Source organism: Pristiophorus japonicus, chromosome 8, assembly GCF_044704955.1.
Source record: "Pristiophorus japonicus isolate sPriJap1 chromosome 8, sPriJap1.hap1, whole genome shotgun sequence".
Classification (NCBI taxonomy): Eukaryota; Metazoa; Chordata; class Chondrichthyes; family Pristiophoridae; genus Pristiophorus; species Pristiophorus japonicus.
The window spans coordinates 105,385,413-105,402,187 of record NC_091984.1 but is presented as its reverse complement, the minus strand read 5'-3'; the positions used below and the strand labels follow the sequence as shown (position 1 = coordinate 105,402,187).

The 16,775-nt window shown below is 45.1% G+C and overlaps 1 protein-coding gene across 1 annotated transcript in view; it reads left to right on the top strand.

Moving 5' to 3' along the window:
• LOC139269149 (uncharacterized oxidoreductase ZK1290.5) overlaps window positions 1–16,775 on the top strand; it is a 125,670-nt gene that overhangs the window by 87,845 nt on the left and 21,050 nt on the right. The window contains exons 5-6 of the mRNA XM_070888249.1: window positions 12,809–12,991; window positions 15,189–15,248. Coding sequence (XP_070744350.1) covers window positions 12,809–12,991; window positions 15,189–15,248 — 243 coding nt within the window. The remainder of the gene's footprint in view (window positions 1–12,808; window positions 12,992–15,188; window positions 15,249–16,775) is intronic.

Below are 16,775 nucleotides of genomic sequence, written 5' to 3'. Positions count from 1 at the left end.
CTCTCTTCCCCCCCCCCAGTCTCTCACTTCCCCCCAGTTTCTCTCTTCCCCCCCCCCCAGTCTCTCTCTTTCCCCCCGTCTCTCTCTTCCCCCCCCCCGTCTCTCTCTTTCCCCCCCCCATCTCTCTCTTTCCCCCCCCATCTCTCTCTTTCCCCCCATCTCTCTCTTTCCCCCCATCTCTCTCTTTCCCCCCCATCTCTCTCTTTCCCCCCCCGTCTCTCTCTTTCCCCCCCGTCTCTCTCCCCCCCATCTCTCTCTTTCCCCCCCCGTCTCTCTCTTTCCCCCCCCGTCTCTCTCTTTCCCCCCCCGTCTCTCTCTTTCCCCCCCCGTCTCTCTCTTTCCCCCCCGTCTCTCTCTCCCCCCCGTCTCTCTCTTTCCCCCCCGTCTCTCTCTTTCCCCCCCGTCTCTCTCTTTCCCCCCCATCTCTCTCTTTCCCCCCCCGTCTCTCTCTTTCCCCCCCGTCTCTCTCTTTCCCCCCCGTCTCTCTCTTTCCCCCCCGTCTCTCTCTTCCCCCCCCCCCGTCTCTCTCTCCCCCCCGTCTCTCTCTTTCCCCCTCCCCAGTCTCTCCCTTCATACCCCACCTCCCTTCCCCCCCACCTCTCTTCCCCGCCCCCACCTCCCTTTCCCGCCCCCACCTCCCTTCCCCCCCACCTCTATTCCCCCCTACCTCTATTCCCCCCCACCTCTCTTCCCCCCCCGTCTCTCTTTCCCCCCATCTCTCTCTTTCCCCCCCAGACTCTCTCTTTCCCCCCCCAGACTCTCTCTTTCCCCCCCAAGTCTCTCTCTTTGCCCCCACCTCTCTTCCCCCCCCAACCTCTCCTTCCCCCCCCCACCTCTCTTCCCCCCCCACCTCTCTTCCCCCACCTCTCTTCCCCCACCTCTCTTCTCCCCCCTCTCTTCTCCCCCCTCTCTTCCCCCCCCTCTTCCCCCCGTCTCTCTCTTCCCCCCCCCAGTCTCTCTCTTTCCCCCCCCAGTCTCTCTCTTCCCCCCCCCAGTCTCTCTCTTTCCCCCCCCAGTCTCTCTCTTTCCCCCCCAGTCTCTCTCTTCACCCCACCTCTCTTCCCCCCCACCTCTCTTCCACCCCACCTCTCTTCCCCCCCACCTCTCTTCCCCCCCACCTCTCTTCCCCCCCACCTCTCTTCCCCCCACCTCTCTTCCCCCCCACCTCTCTTCCCCCCCACCTCTCTTCCCCCCCACCTCTCTTCCCCCCACCTCTCTTCCCCCCACCTCTCTTCCCCCCCACCTCTCTTCCTCCCCACCTCTCTTCCCCCCCCACCTTTCTTTGCCCCCACCTCTCTTTCCCCTTTCCCCCCCACCTCTCTTCCCCCTTCGCCCCCACTTCCCCCCACCTCTCTTTCCCCTTTCCCCCCCACCTCTCTTCCCCCTTCGCCCCCACTTCCCCCACCTCTCTTTGCCCCCCACCTCTCTTCCCCCTTCGCCCCCACTTCCCCCACCTCTCTTTGCCCCCCCACCTCTCTTTTCCCCCACCTCTTTCCCCCTCTCTCCCCCCCCACCTTTCTTCGCCCCCACCTCTCTTCCCCCTTCGCCCCCACCTCTCTTCCCCCTTCGCCCCCACCTCTCTTTCCCCCTTCGCCCCCACCTCTCTTCCCCCTTCGCCCCCACCTCTCTTCCCCCCCACTTATCCCACCTCTCTTTGCCCCCCCACCTCTCTTTCCCCCCCCCTCTCTTCCCCCCCCCCCTCTCTTCCCCCCCCCCCTCCACCTCAGAGGCTTGGCACTGCCTGGGCCTCGAAACTGCAGTGGAGGCAACGCGGTGTTGCGGGGCTGCACGGAGGCTCACCACAGTGGAGGCAACGTGATCGGCGCATGCGCAGAAAAGGCTTAGTGTAAATTTCACTGGCGGGGGGTGGAGTCGTGGACTATTTGTCCTAACTCACTTCTGCATATGCGTTGGGAGATACATGAAAAGAAGGGAGATTTAATACAAATAGTTACTCCGCTCTATAAACGCATGTTATTATTGTTGATGAGCGCCCTTGTTGGCAGGAGGGTGTAATAATAACACACAAGTTTGTGCACATCGGAATTTATAATGGAAGTATGAAAACAAGGACAGACTGCGTGACTTTAAAATAGGGACTGAATTACATCTGTGCACCCTGGTCCAAGTCTCTCATGACCTCTAACTCCGCCTGATGGTTACATTTGGATTTGAATATCCAAATGCAATGCCACACATGATCAACTAGTATACAAAAATAATCGAAAATAATTATTTCTTTTTCAATAATTTGGTAAGTGTGTTAATTGATATTGTTTGGGACAATCTTTGTTTTGCCAGAGACAGGGCACTTCTTTCTTATGGTCCTTTCTCACAATTGCTCAGATTAGAAAATGTTAATTTGATTGTGCCCTAAAGAGTCAGTTAGAGTGAGTCACCGAGAGGAAGAGGAAAAGGGAGTAGTGCTTCTTAGTAATACATTCACAACACCAAAGGACACCTGCATATATTATCTGCATATACAGATCAAACATTCAAAGATTTCAGTTAATACAGTTTTTGATGATGAAGTACCTGACTTATTTCCTTTGGAATTTTTTTTTAAACAAATGTGAAAAGCATTAGAATTATAACCTGCAGCATTCAGAGAATGTGTTTGAGTTAGAAGCACTGGTTTACAGTCCTCAGCAATAGCAGTTAAGGCCTGGTTAATTTAACAGATAAAAGATGGTATTTTTCCTCTGTAAACACATCCACACTGCATCAAATCAATGCCAATCTGACCATTGGTTTATCTTTGCTCTCCAGATACAGTAACAAAAAATATTTTGTATGTATTGTTTGTTAATTGTACCACATGGGCTTGTCATTGCTGTTCAGCTTAGTATGTGTCTCAAAGCGTGACATTATGCTGACTGCTGTGACTTTGACTGATCTCATACACCCTGGCTGCTTTAACTCTTAACTCTGTCCTCTTGTCAGAAAATGTCGGGCAGTAGCTCCATCTTATTTTAACTCTCAATTATAAACCACTTTTGTAATCTGATCTAGAATTTACCAGTGAGTTATGAGGCCCAACATAAATCTGCTTTATTTTCCTGAAAACTGTCACTCAGCAACATGTATCATGTACTTTCTATCAAGTATCTTTAGGAATGTGTATTCACTCTGAAAATGTAGTGAACATGGTAGGAATATATAATATATAAAATAAATCTGATCTGGCTAAACTACTTCAAGCACTATCTGGCCGCCCTCTCCTCTGCCAAAACTGCTTACTACTCCAGGGTCATTCTGGAGAGCACAGATAACCAATGGCTACTTTTCTCCACTACTAACCATCTCCTTAAATCCCTCTGCCCTGTCCCCTTCACAAGTGCAAGGCGTTCATGGATTTCTCCTGTTTCAACCCCATATACTCTCCATCACCAAAACCACCTACTTCCACCTCTGCAACACCACCCGTCTCAACACCTGTTTCGGCCATCTGCTACTGCAAATATCATCCATGCCTTTGTTAGCTCCTGTGTGAAGCACACTGATTTGGATAGCTAGCTAATGGGGAGTAACACTACTCCCAGTCCTAGGCATAGAAATTTGATTCGACCGGGAAAACCCATTGCAACCACAGGCTGAAGTTAGCGGCCGCCTGCAAAAGGAGTGCAGGTAGCAACGATATTTTGGTGCTGCCTGGTGATTTAAATTAGCGCAGCGCTAAACCGACCATGTATCGTGCTGTTTCGGGGTTAGTCCCAGCAGGAGGTCCAATGTAGCATGGCCATTGCGTCCCTGGAGCGAGGCAATGTTCTCTTAAAGTTAGCCTATCATTTTAGAAAGCAGTGACAATCCCTTAAAGGGGAACTGCCTTCTAAAATGAAAAATAAAAGTCATTTAAAAATAGGCAGTCTGTAGCCCTTAGAGCTTGTGTCTTCTGAAAAAAAAAACATTAAAAATAATTGCAAAATGGCATTCTACAGCCTTCTGCACGTAAAGTAAAAGTTGTTCCACACTAACACAAATGGCTCAACAAGTCAGGGAAGGGGCACGCAGGGTCTCGCACGCAGCACTCCAGCTTTGTGCAGGATTTCAACATTGCAAGAGGGATCCTCTACTTATAAGGGCCAGGAGGCCCTCCAGAAAGAGCAGTATGGGACCACATCATTGAGACCGTCACTACCAACAGTGTCGCCCCCAGGACCTGGCTCCAGTACTCTAAAAGTAGTTTCATGACCTCAGACCAGTGGTCAAGGTCAGTGAATGCATCTTCAAAAGCTGTCCTATCAACTACACCACTAACCTCACACTGTTCATTGCACAACCCCCCCACCCCCGCCACTCCCATAATTACTCACCTACCAACAAACTGTATTAAACACGAGGCACACCTCACGTTCCTTGCTTCACTTCACTCCCAGGGGCATGGTTGAGCTCTTGGCGAGTGGCGGGACTGAAAGGATACAAATGCTGGTATCCTCATATGTTATCCTTGTCCTCACATCCCACTTCTCCCTCATCCCACAATATCTTCTGATTTACAAGATGCATATGGTGTAAGCATACAGCTCTTGCTTTCCCGCCGTCCCCTTACCACAACTCTACCCTTGTGCCTCCCTCATTTCAGAAACCCAAGAAATCCAGCCTGCACAGCCAGTGGGCGAGGGAGAGGGGAGTGAAGAAGAAGAATATGAAGAAACACCGTCACTCGATTTGACACTCAGTCACCTTCTCCTCGAAGTCGTCCTGCAAGGCCATCTGCAGTGTCCCCCACTGAAAGTTAGCAGCCTTCCATCAGCCATGCTGCAGCCTCTGGGGTAGTACTGTGTGGCATCACTAGGATAGGCAAAGGCACATGCAAGACATTCACTAATGGACTGCACAAAGGTGATTAGTTGATTTCTTGATGTCATATTGGAATGCATATATGGATAATGTTGGATTGGAAAGTTTGCTTTGTGGTGGCTTTTATTTCAGCATTGTGGCCAAAAGGACACTTTGATGGTTAGTAACAGAGGGGAAGGTAAGGTGTTGGACAAATGTTGAAAGGGGAATTAGGGTTTTATTCACTGGTACCACAGACGGATGATTTCATCCCGGTCAGAAAGGGGCTGTCTGGGTTGCATCCTTCCTTCAGCGTCCTCCTTCTCTGTTTCTTCCTCTTGTGCATCATCCTCTTCTGCTTCCACTTCCCTCTGTGAGTGTATACTGGAAATCTGAAATAAAAGCTGGAAATACTCAGCCAATCAGGCAGCACCTTGACCGAATACGTGAACTATGTTTCTCTCTCCACAGATGCTACCTGACCTGCTGAGTATTTCCAGCATTTTGTGTCTTGTCCGAGGCCTTTCTTTACCATCTGGAGCCTTGCAAGCACCCAGCAGTGCTCCCTGTACACTTTTAAAACTTTTTAAACCTATTGCACCTTCAAAAGCTTAAATCCAAACTCCCTTTAAGAAGCGCTGACAGATCTCTGCAGGGCTGCTTCACGCACACTTGTCTGTGAGTGGTTAGGACACAGTGTAAAGGAGAACCAGAACATCTAACTTAGCATTTGTTACACGTCCATTGATATCACGATCTGCTAATTCACATTTGAGAGGCCAGTGCTATCAACGGGGGCTCTATGGCCCATACCAAAAATGGAGGACGCTGTGTCCCATGCCTGAAGCGAGGCAGCCACCATTTTATCTACAAAATGGGCCTTAACGGCCTGTGATAAACCATTGAATTTTTAGGCTCTAAAGTTATCCATTCAGTCCTTCAAACCCTCCATACTAGAGGAAGATAATTTTAACTACCAAGTTTGCAAAAATTGCTTGGACTCTTTATAACTGCAGCAAAAATAGGAGCAAAAATGGAGACAGATTATCAAATCTGATAGATTTCTAACGAAAGGTCATTGACCTAAAACGTTAACTCTGTTTCTCTTCTGATCCGAATACTTTCAGCATTTTCTGCTTTTATTTCAGATTTCCAGCATCCGCAGTATTTTGCTTTTATGTTATTGTAGAGGAGACAGATGTACATTTTGGGTGTAGATGAAGGGTCTATACCCAAAGTGCTAACTTGTCTTTTCTTTTTTCAGATGCAGATGAACCTGCTACATATTTTCCACCTTTTCTATTTTAATTTTAGATTTTTTTTTGTTTCAGAAATAGGGGCAGTTTTTTTGAGTCTAATGTAGTCACTTACATTTTATTATGTCATACACAATGCTACATGATTTTTCTTTGCGAGGGAAGGGAAGCTTCAGCGGTTGGCGTGTCTTCATTTGACCCACTACTACTGCCACTCTTGCTTTGAGTCTTCCGCTCCCCCCCCACCCCCAGATTTAAGATGAGTTTGTTCATTTAAGATACCTGGTGAATCAAGTTGCCTGTTTCACCAAGTAGATCTCTGCAGCGTACCTCCTGTGTTGGGGAGATTAATGTATGAAAAATGACAGACGAAAAGACCTACTGGTCCATCCAACCTGCCCCATATAATTGTGATGTCTTGTGCAGCGCACTACATATACCTCCCATCCCACTCAGAAGCTGTGTAATCTCCTTGAGTGACTTTCTTGGAGAAATGTAGTTTGAAAAAGATCTAGAAGATTGAAACATCTAAAGATGATGAGAAGCAAAGAAATCCGTGTCAGCAAGCATTTTTCCAATTCCCAAAGTTTCACTCCTGATATTACAGTGAAGTCCCAGTCATAATACTGGGAAGGTTATTGTCCTGGATGTGTCTGCTTTGTGAACTCTTTTCCTGCTGGTAATTATTTTTCCACACACTTTTTTTTGTTTCTGTTTCTTGCCTGCGCTTGGCTTTTGAGATCTTGATTAGTAGTAAGTGAAAGCTGAATGTTGGCCAGATTATTGTTGTCTGGGTGGACACTGTGTTCTGTAGATGCAGAGCAGGATGTTTCTCTGGACAAGCAATCCAGTTCTGTGACGTTACAAAAAAAAGTTAAATTTCTAAGAGCATGTCATTTAGCTGCTCCAGTCACAAATACATTTTACTGGTAAATATCTGAGTAGTGGTCACGTACCACAAGTAAACTGTAAAAAAAAAGTGGTTGTGAGTACGGGAAACAAGAATGAGTAATAACTATTATAACAGTTTGCAATAGTTTCCTTCATTTAAGTAAATAAATGAATGCTGTATAAACAAAAGAAACGACATTCTCTCAGTCTGGCTGTAACTGCTGATAATGTGAAGGAGTCTACCAACAGTTGTAGCATTGTGCTGGTTATTAGCAGAAATGCTCCTGTTGTGAAATCTCCTGTAAGCTGCTTTCTAACATGAAAGTTGAAAGTTGCATTTTATGTGCTGTTCAAGGTTTTGATACTTTACTGCATACCCTGAATTTAAAAACACGTCTCAAAACTAGTAGTTCTGCCACAGCATTCCTCACCAGGACATTGATTGGGTAGTGAACTGGAGCAGGCAGGCAGGGTGTTGGGAATGTTACGATGGGGCAATATGATGGACTCTGGGCGGAATGTTTGCCTTTCTCCCTTGGGCCAACCCACACATCTGTTCATTCCTTCTTCATCAGTTTCCTAAACTAAGCTCGGGATTACAGCACTGTTACTGCTTTAAAAATAACTTGCCAATTCCCAGCTTCATGCTGTGGGTTTGAATTGTGAAAGGGTCTAGAAAGATACTGAAGAAAATAATGATTAGCGGGGGAAATCAGATAGGAGGGGATGGAATACAGGGTCAGGATGGAAAGGTGAAAGGGATAGAATAGAGAGTAATGGGATCTGATGGAAGGGAGAGGATGGGGAGAGAGCAAGTGACAGAGAAGGGGATGGGGGTTGGTGGTGAGTGGAGTGGGAGAACATGCAATGAGAGACTGAGGGAAAGAAGAGCAGGAAGGCAGAGGAAAGAAGAGCAGGAAGGCAGGGGAATCATAGAAACATAGAAACATAGAAAATAGGTGCAGGAGTAGGCCATTCGGCCCTTCTAGCCTGCACCGCCATTCAATGAGTTCATGGCTGAACATGCAACTTCAGTACCCCATTCTTGCTTTCTCACCATACCCCTTGATTCCCCTAGTAGTAAGGACTTCATCTAACTCCTTTTTGAATATATTTAGTGAATTGGCCTCAACAACTTTCTGTGGTAGAGAATTCCACAGGTTCACCACTCTCTGGGTGAAAAAATTCCTCCTCATCTCGGTCCTAAATGGCTTCCCCCTTATCCTTAGACTGTGTCCCCTGGTTCTGGACTTCCCCAACATTGGGAACATTCTTCCTGCATCTAACCTGTCTAACCCCGTCAGAATTTTAAACGTTTCTATGAGGTCCCCTCTCATTCTTCTGAACTCCAGTGAATACAAGCCCAGTTGATCCAGTCTTTCTTGATAGGTCAGTCCCGCCATCCCGGGAATCATTCTGGTGAACCTTTGCTGCACTCCCTCAATAGCAAGAATGTCGTTCCTCAGGTTAGGAGACCAAAACTGTACACAATACTCCAGGTGTGGCCTCACCAAGGCCCTGTACAATTGTAGCAACACCTCCCTGCCCTTGTACTCAAATCCCCTCGCTATGAAGGCCAACATGCCATTTGCTTTCTTAACCGCCTGCTGTACCTGCATGCCAACCTTCAATGACTGATGTACCATGACACCCAGGTCTCTTTGCACCTCCCCTTTTCCTAATCTGTCACCATTCAGATAATAGTCTGTCTCTCTGTTTTTACCACCAAAGTGGATAACCTCACATTTATCTACATTATACTTCATCTGCCATGCATTTGCCCACTCACTTAACCTATCCAAGTCGCTCTGCAGCCTCATAGAATCCTCCTTGCAGCTCACACTGCCACCCAACTTAGTGTCATCCGCAAATTTGGAGATACTATATTTAATCCCCTCGTCTAAATCATTAATGTACAATGTAAACAGCTGGGGCCCCAGCACAGAACCTTGCGGTACCCCACTAGTCACTGCCTGCCATTCTGAAAAGTCCCCATTTACTCCTACTCTTTGCTTCCTGTCTGACAACCAGTTCTCAATCCATGTCAGCACACTACCCCCAATCCCATGTGCTTTAACTTTGCACATTAATCTCTTGTGTGGGACCTTGTCAAAAGCCTTCTGAAAGTCCAAATATACCACATCAACTGGTTCTCCCTTGTCCACTCTACTGGAAACATCCTCAAAAAATTCCAGAAGATTTGTCAAGCATGATTTCCCTTTCACAAATCCATGCTGACTTGGACCTATCATATTACCTCTTTCCAAATGCACTGCTATGACATCCTTAATAATTGATTCCATCATTTTACCCACTACCGATGTCAGGCTGACCAGTCTGTAATTCCCTGTTTTCTCTCTCCCTCCTTTTTTAAAAAGTGGGGTTACATTGGCTACCCTCCACTCCATAGGAACTGATCCAGAGTCAATGGAATGTTGGAAAATGACTGTCAATGCATCCACTATTTCCAAGGCCACCTCCTTAAGTACTCTGGGATGCAGTCCATTAGGCCCTGGGGATTTATCGGCCTTCAATCCCATCAATTTCCCCAACACAATTTCCCGACTAATAAGGATTTCCCTCAGTTCCTCCTCCTTACTAGACCCTCCGACCTCTTTTATATCCGGAAGGTTGTTTGTGTCCTCCTTAGTGAATACCGAACCAAAGTACTTGTTCAATTGGTCCGCCATTTCTTTGTTCCCCGTTATGACTTCTCCTGATTCTGACTGCAGGGGACCTACGTTTGTCTTTACTAACCTTTTTCTCTTTACATATCTATAGAAACTTTTGCAATCCGTCTTAATGTTCCCTGCAAGCTTCTTCTCGTACTCCATTTTCCCTGCCCTAATCAAACCCTTTGTCCTCCTCTGCTGAGTTCTAAATTTCTCCCAGTCCCCGGGTTCGCTGCTATTTCTGGCCAATTTGTATGCCACTTCCTTGGCTTTAATGCTATCCCTGATTTCCCTTGATAGCCACGGTTGAGCCACCTTCCCTTTTTTATTTTTACGCCAGACAGGAATGTACAATTGTTGTAGTTCATCCATGCGGTCTCTAAATGTCTGCCATTGCCCATCCACAGTCAACCCCTTCAGTATCATTCGCCAATCTATCCTAGCCAATTCACGCCTCATACCTTCAAAGTTACCCTTCTTTAAGTTCTGGACCATGGTCTCTGAATTAACTGTTTCATTCTCCATCCTAATGCAGAATTCCACCATATTATGGTCATTCTTCCCCAAGGGGCCTCGCACAACGAGATTGCTAATTAATCCTCTCTCATTACACAACACCCAGTCTAAGATGGCCTCCCCCCTAGTTGGTTCCTCGACATATTGGTCTAAAAAACCATCCCTTATGCACTCCAGGAAATCCTCCTCTACCGTATTGCTTCCAGTTTGGTTAACCCAATCTATGTGCATATTAAAGTCACCCATTATAACTGCTGCACCTTTATTGCACGCACCCCTAATTTCCTGTTTGATGCCCTCCCCAACATCACTACTACTGTTTGGAGGTCTGTACACAACTCCCACTAACGTTTTTTGTCGTTTGGTATTCTGCAGCTCTACCCATATAGATTCCACATCATCCAAGCTAATGTCCTTCCGAACTATTGCCTTAATTTGCTCCTTAACCAGCAATGCTACCCCACCTCCTTTTCCTTTTATTCTATCTTTCCTGAATGTTGAATACCCCTGGATGTTGAGTTCCCAGCCCTGATCATCCTGGAGCCACGTCTCCGTAATCCCAATCCCAATCGAGAGGGGAGGCTGGGGCATGTGGCTGGAGAGGAGGCAATATGGACTAACGGGGATGGGGGTGAGAGAATGGGCAGTAAGCAGCAAGAAAATGGTGCATAATGGCAGAGGCGATAGAGTCGTGACTGGTGCATGAGGGTGTGGGGACAATACAGGGACTGAGGGCATCGTGCAGAAGAGACAGTGTCGTGAACACAACAAAAGCAAAGGAGTGGTGCGAAGGGGAGGATATAATGGCGTGTGGACAGGGAAGGAGATGGGAAGGGAGATGACAAGGCCTGCAAATCACATGTCCTCTACACCTGACCTCGTGCCCGCCACTGGTAAATGCAGCCTGTACCCTCAGCAGTTCCCTTCCCCACCATGCCACCCAACTGATACAACTGAAGAAAAGAGCATAGAAACGGAAGCAGCGAAGAGAAAGGCAAAATAGAGCAGGAAGAGAGACGAGAGTACAAGAAGCAGAAGGGATAGGGTGGCAGAGAAGCAACCAGAAAACAAAACGGGCAGGTAACAGAGAGATTGTTGTATGTTGCACAGACTGAATATTATCCTTTCCAGAGGCTCCAGGAACTCGTGAACTACTGCAGGAGCCATGGAATAGTCTTTGAAGGGTCATCATCAAAGGCAGTCCCTTGGAATCGAGGATGACTTGCTTCCACTCCTGAAGTGAGTTCTTTGGTGGCTGAACACTACGAGAGCCACAGACTCTGCCACAAGTGGGACAGATCGTCGTTGAGGGAAGGGGTGGGTGGGACTGGTTTGCCGCCGTTCTTTCCGCTGCCTGCGCTTGATTTCTGCATGCTCTCGGCATTGAGACTCGAAGTGCTCAGCACCCTCTCAGATTCACTTCCTCCACTTAGGGTGGTATTGGGCCAGGGACTCCCAGGTGTCAGTGGGGATGTCGCACTTTATCGGGGAGGCTTTGAGGGTGTCCTTGTCGCGTTTCTGCTGCCCACCTAAGCTTATTTGCCGTGAAGGAGCTCCAAGTAGAGCACTTGCTTTGGGAGTCTCGTGTCTGGCATGCAAACTATACGGCCTGCCCAGCGGAGCTGATCGAGTGTGGTTAGTGCTTCAATGCTGGGGATGTTAGCCTGAATGAGGACGCTGATGTTGGTGCACCTATCCTCCCAGCACTGCCCCTCAGTCATCAAGATCCACGGCGTGGCCCTGGACACTGTGGACCACTTCCCATATCTCGGGAGCCTCCTATCAACAAGAGCAAGCATCGACGACGAGATCCAACACCGCCTCCAGTGTGCCAGTGCAGCCTTCGGCCGCCTGAGGAAAAGAGTGTTTGAAGACCAGGCCCTCAAAACTGCCACCAAGCTCATGGTCTACAGGGCTGTAGTAATACCTGCCTTCCTGTGTGGCTCAGAGACATGGACCATGTACAGTAGACACCTCAAGTTGTTGGAGAAATATCACCACGATGTCTCTGCAAGATCCTTTGAAGGGTACTGTGAACACGAGAAATCCACCTTGTATATTTAGATAGATATTAGATTGTTGTAGTTTGTAAGCATAAAGGACCTTTTTTTTATTTGATACTTTCGCTGATTTAGTCGTCATTTTGTCATGATCAGAAGAAGTACAGTGAAGGGTAGCCCAGTAGCTGAGCGGGTCTCTTCACTAACATGATGTTGCATTCAAGTTCAGGCTGGTGATGTTTCTCATTGCAAATTACCTGTCTCAGCTGAGCAGAAGCAAGGTGCTTCTTCATGGTGAGAATAATCCTGAACAGGAGTCACCCATGTCCACACTTAAATACGGCCTATCAGCCAGTTACAAAATAATGATCCAGGCTTGAAGAATTGATTACTGTGCCGCCAACCTCTGACTAACCTGCACATAGTGTGTGGAAAGGGGGTACCTAAAGAGCTGGGGGAAAAAACCTGAATAAAATATAAACAATTGTTAAAATACCAATGTTGTACTGGATTTTGAGGTTATTTTCATTGTACTGTATTTAAAATTAGAGACTGTACATCTAGCACAAAAACTTAAATTTAATACAACATGCTGCAAAAGTTAAGAGTTTAATCTGTAGACCTGAGCTCTGGCTGCATGACAATGCATCGTACTGTACGCTATCATTCTGTACAACTGTTGTATGTTGCACAGGCTGAATATCATCCTTTCCAGAGGCCCCAGGAACTAGTGGACTACTGCAGGAGCCATGGAATAGTCTTTGAAGGGTATTGCCCTTTGGCTAAAGGACAGGCTTTGTCTCATCCTGACATCATCAAAAAGGCAGAGAAATATAACTGCTCACCCTCTCAAATCTGTATACGTTGGAGCATACAAGTAAGTCAAAACTGTACTTTGGATATACTTTGTCATGATTTACCAATAGTTAACTTTCGTTCAGGCTCATACAGCCATATCTGAAGTTTAATCATAACCCTTAACTCAGTAGTTTTGACTAAAAAAAATGTGTTATACTAAAAATGTTTAAAAAGGGTTTAATTGTATTTAGTGTTAACTGTACTTTGCATATTTCTCCTTAAGATAAGTCGTTACATGAACAATATTGGATGCTGCTACAAGCCTGGAAATATTCAGTGTCAACAATTATGAACGATCCTGTAAATATCACTGGCTTCATATCACTGACATGAGCTGGGTGGCTGACTGCCTTTCAGATTCAAAATGCTGGGATTGGGAGTGCATGTTTGTGGTGTGTTAAAAACAAGGGAACCTGGATGGTACAGTGGGTTACATTTTCAGCTGTGGGACTTGGGTTCAAATCCAAATAGGAAGATAGTCTCATATGTATTATAAAGTAGAAAATGCTGGAAATACTCAGCAGGTCAGAATTCAGTACTCAGTATTTCCAGCATTTTCTGTTTTTATTTCAGATTTCCAATATCCGCAATATTTTGCTTTAGTCTCATGTATGCTGGCTTTAAGGACCCAACTGGAAACCCGGTTTATCGTGGGTAAGGGCTAACACCACAAATCTGTCCATAATTTGCACTAAATTGGCAGTCTCACTTAGAAGGGCCACAGAATGACTGGCATTCGAATGATAAATGTCAAGTTGGTGTATTAGAGGGTGCTGTTTTGAGATTGGGCAGGTTAGAGGGATGGTTCGGCTGCATTTAACTGTGCTACATCTGAGCTAGGATAAATCCAATTTTAAAATCTTCCATTCCACAGCACTAACATCCGTCACCTTGATGAGTACAAAAACATATTTAAAAAAAATAAGGATCTTTCAACCAGAAGTTTGAAAAAAAATCTCCACAACTAATGGGGAAAGTACTTTGCATTGAAAGGTCGACTAAGTCCTACTCCCCGGTAATGTTCTCCTTTGATCCATAGTCACTTAACAGTAAAGATAAGCCTTACTCATGTGCTGTTTATCCTCTGTATCTGTAATTTTTTATTAATAATGAGTGACACATTTTTGTGTGTTTAGTGGAATTCTGTAGTAATGCAGCTGACATTCAGTGGGCGATATACAGATGTTGACCAGTGCTAAGTCTCATTGTTCTGTTATGTGACCCTTGACCTGAGCAAGAAATGAGATGGTATCTGGTACGATGTGAATTTTCTCTATTTGGCACAGGTATCCTGCATGAATTTGGGATACTCTCAGCACAGGGTTTCTCAGTGTTTTAGGAATGGGGAGAGAAAATCAAACACTCTACTTGTTAAAGGGGGACACCATTCAAGTAAAGTAACTCAGGATCTTGTCAGAAATGTTGGTTGTCAAATTGTTTTAATGTAATATCATAAAGTCTTTACAGCAAAAAAAAAATCCAGTGCATACAATTTGTCAGGAAACATAAAATTGTCTCCGTAAACTACGTTCAATGTCAAATCCAATCCTTTATTTTGAAGTTATCTTTTGAAGATGGAAGGCTAAATTTCAGATGCTATTACTTAATGGTAATAGAACTGGTCTGGACTCATCTTCTAAGTAATGCATTTACACTTTGTTTCATGTTTTCCAACAATCCTGCTGTATATACCTACTGTGTATAGTGTACTAACCCTGCTGTATATAACTACTGTACATGGTCTACTAACCTTGCTGTATATCACTACTGTATATAATTTACTAACTCTGCTGTATATAACTACTGAACATGGTCTACTTACCCTGCTGTATATAACTATATATAATGTACTAACCCTGCAGTATATAACTACTGTATGTGGTCTACTAACCCTGCTGTATGCAATGTAATAACCCTAAGAATTAAACAGAAAGAGCATCGTACATCTTGGCTCCTTTATGAAAATATTGAGACTTTGTTTTCTTTTAAATTTTAACCTCTTTTAAAAAAAAAAAGGCCATTTATGTGCAAAGTTCTATCAGTACCCACTACTATTAGGCCTTTTCCTATTTTACTAGATGGAGAAAAGACCGTCCTTTAAATGATACCGAAGTAAGGAAACTGAGAAGCAAAATTATTTCTCCCAAAACTGTTCTCTCAGGTTAAAAGGTTTAGGGTCAGTCTTTGATGATTAACTATCTTTTCTTTTAACCAAGAATGGAGTTGTCACCATTCCAAAGTCTACAAAGAAAGAAAGGATTTGGGAAAACTGTCAGGTAAGGATTTTTTTTAATGTAATATTTTTATTATTTTTCTAACTTTACATTATTGACTTCTATAGGCCCGTTTGCATCATTCTCCACACTAAAGTTTAATTTTCCCTCCATCCTTACAGATAAAGTGCCTCAGTATCTCCTACTGAATGCTCACTCTAGATGGAAACATTGGCACACAGCGTAATTACAACTCAGTAACTTAGCATTAGTATCAGTGAGTCACAGAATCATTGACACAGGGTGTTAGTACCCAATGAGTAACAGAACTTTCTTCCTGGCAAGAGACTTGGGACCTGTGGAGGAAGGAAGGGATTTGAGTGTCCAGGTACACAAATCACTAGAAGCTAGTGCACAGGTACAAAGAGTTATCAAAAAGGCTAATGGGATGTTGCCCTTTATGTTAACAAATTGAAATTCAAAAGTGAGTAAGTTATGCTTCAGTTGTATAGAGCCTTGATCAGGCCCCATCTGAAGTTCAGTTTTGGGCAACACACTGCAGGAAGGATATATTGGCCTTGTTGGGGATACAGCACAGATTCAACAGAATGATACCAGGGCTTAAAGGGTTAAATTATGAGACCAAGTTGCATAAACTTGGCTTGAATTCCCTTGAGTTTAGAAGGTTTCGGGATGATTTAATTGAGATGATTAAAATGAAAACAGAATTCAATAGGATATATATAGCAAAGTTATTTTTGCTGGTGGGGGAATCCAGAACAATTGGAGCTAGGCCATTCAGGAGTGAAATCAGGAAACAATTTTTCCCACAAAAAGGGTTGTGAAAATCTGGTCTCGCTCCTCCAGTGGATGGTAGTTCAATTGAAATTTTTTAAACTGAAAATGGATACATTTTTATTAGTTAAGGGTGTCAAGAGATATGGATCAAAGGCCAGTAAATGGAGTTTAGGCACAGATCAACTATGATCTAATTGAATGACGGAACAGGCTCAAAGTGCTGAATAGCTTACTCCTGCTCCTATGTAATCACTGGCACAGAGTGTTAGTACCAGTGAGTTACAGAATTACTGCCACAGATTTTTAGTGCGAATGAGTAACAGAATCATTGGCACAGAATGTTAGTGCAAAAGAGTAACAGAATTACTGATGCAAAGTGTTAGCAACAACAAATCAGAATCACTGAAGCATTAGTACCAATGAGACAGAATCAGTGGCAGCAGGATTCAGCACCACAACAGCTATGTTACTGTGCAGCCATGGGATTTTTATCCCTATATCTACTTAAGTCTCCCCTCGCCATTCATATTTCCTCATTGCAGAGGGAGGCACATGACATGCTCCTTGCATCTGTTCATGACTCAGTCATTAGTAGGCACAGGAGAGGAGGCTAGCATGAGACAGCAATTCTCTGTGAGGAACTGATGCTGAAATCTCCCTCCATCTGATGTCTGGCTCACAAGATCAGGGGCTCGTGCTGGGAATGGCAAGCACAAACCCACATCCTTCCCCTGAGGTGCAATGGGCCTCCAACAGACTGCACCACTGCACCGTCCTAAGTGTATTTAAAAG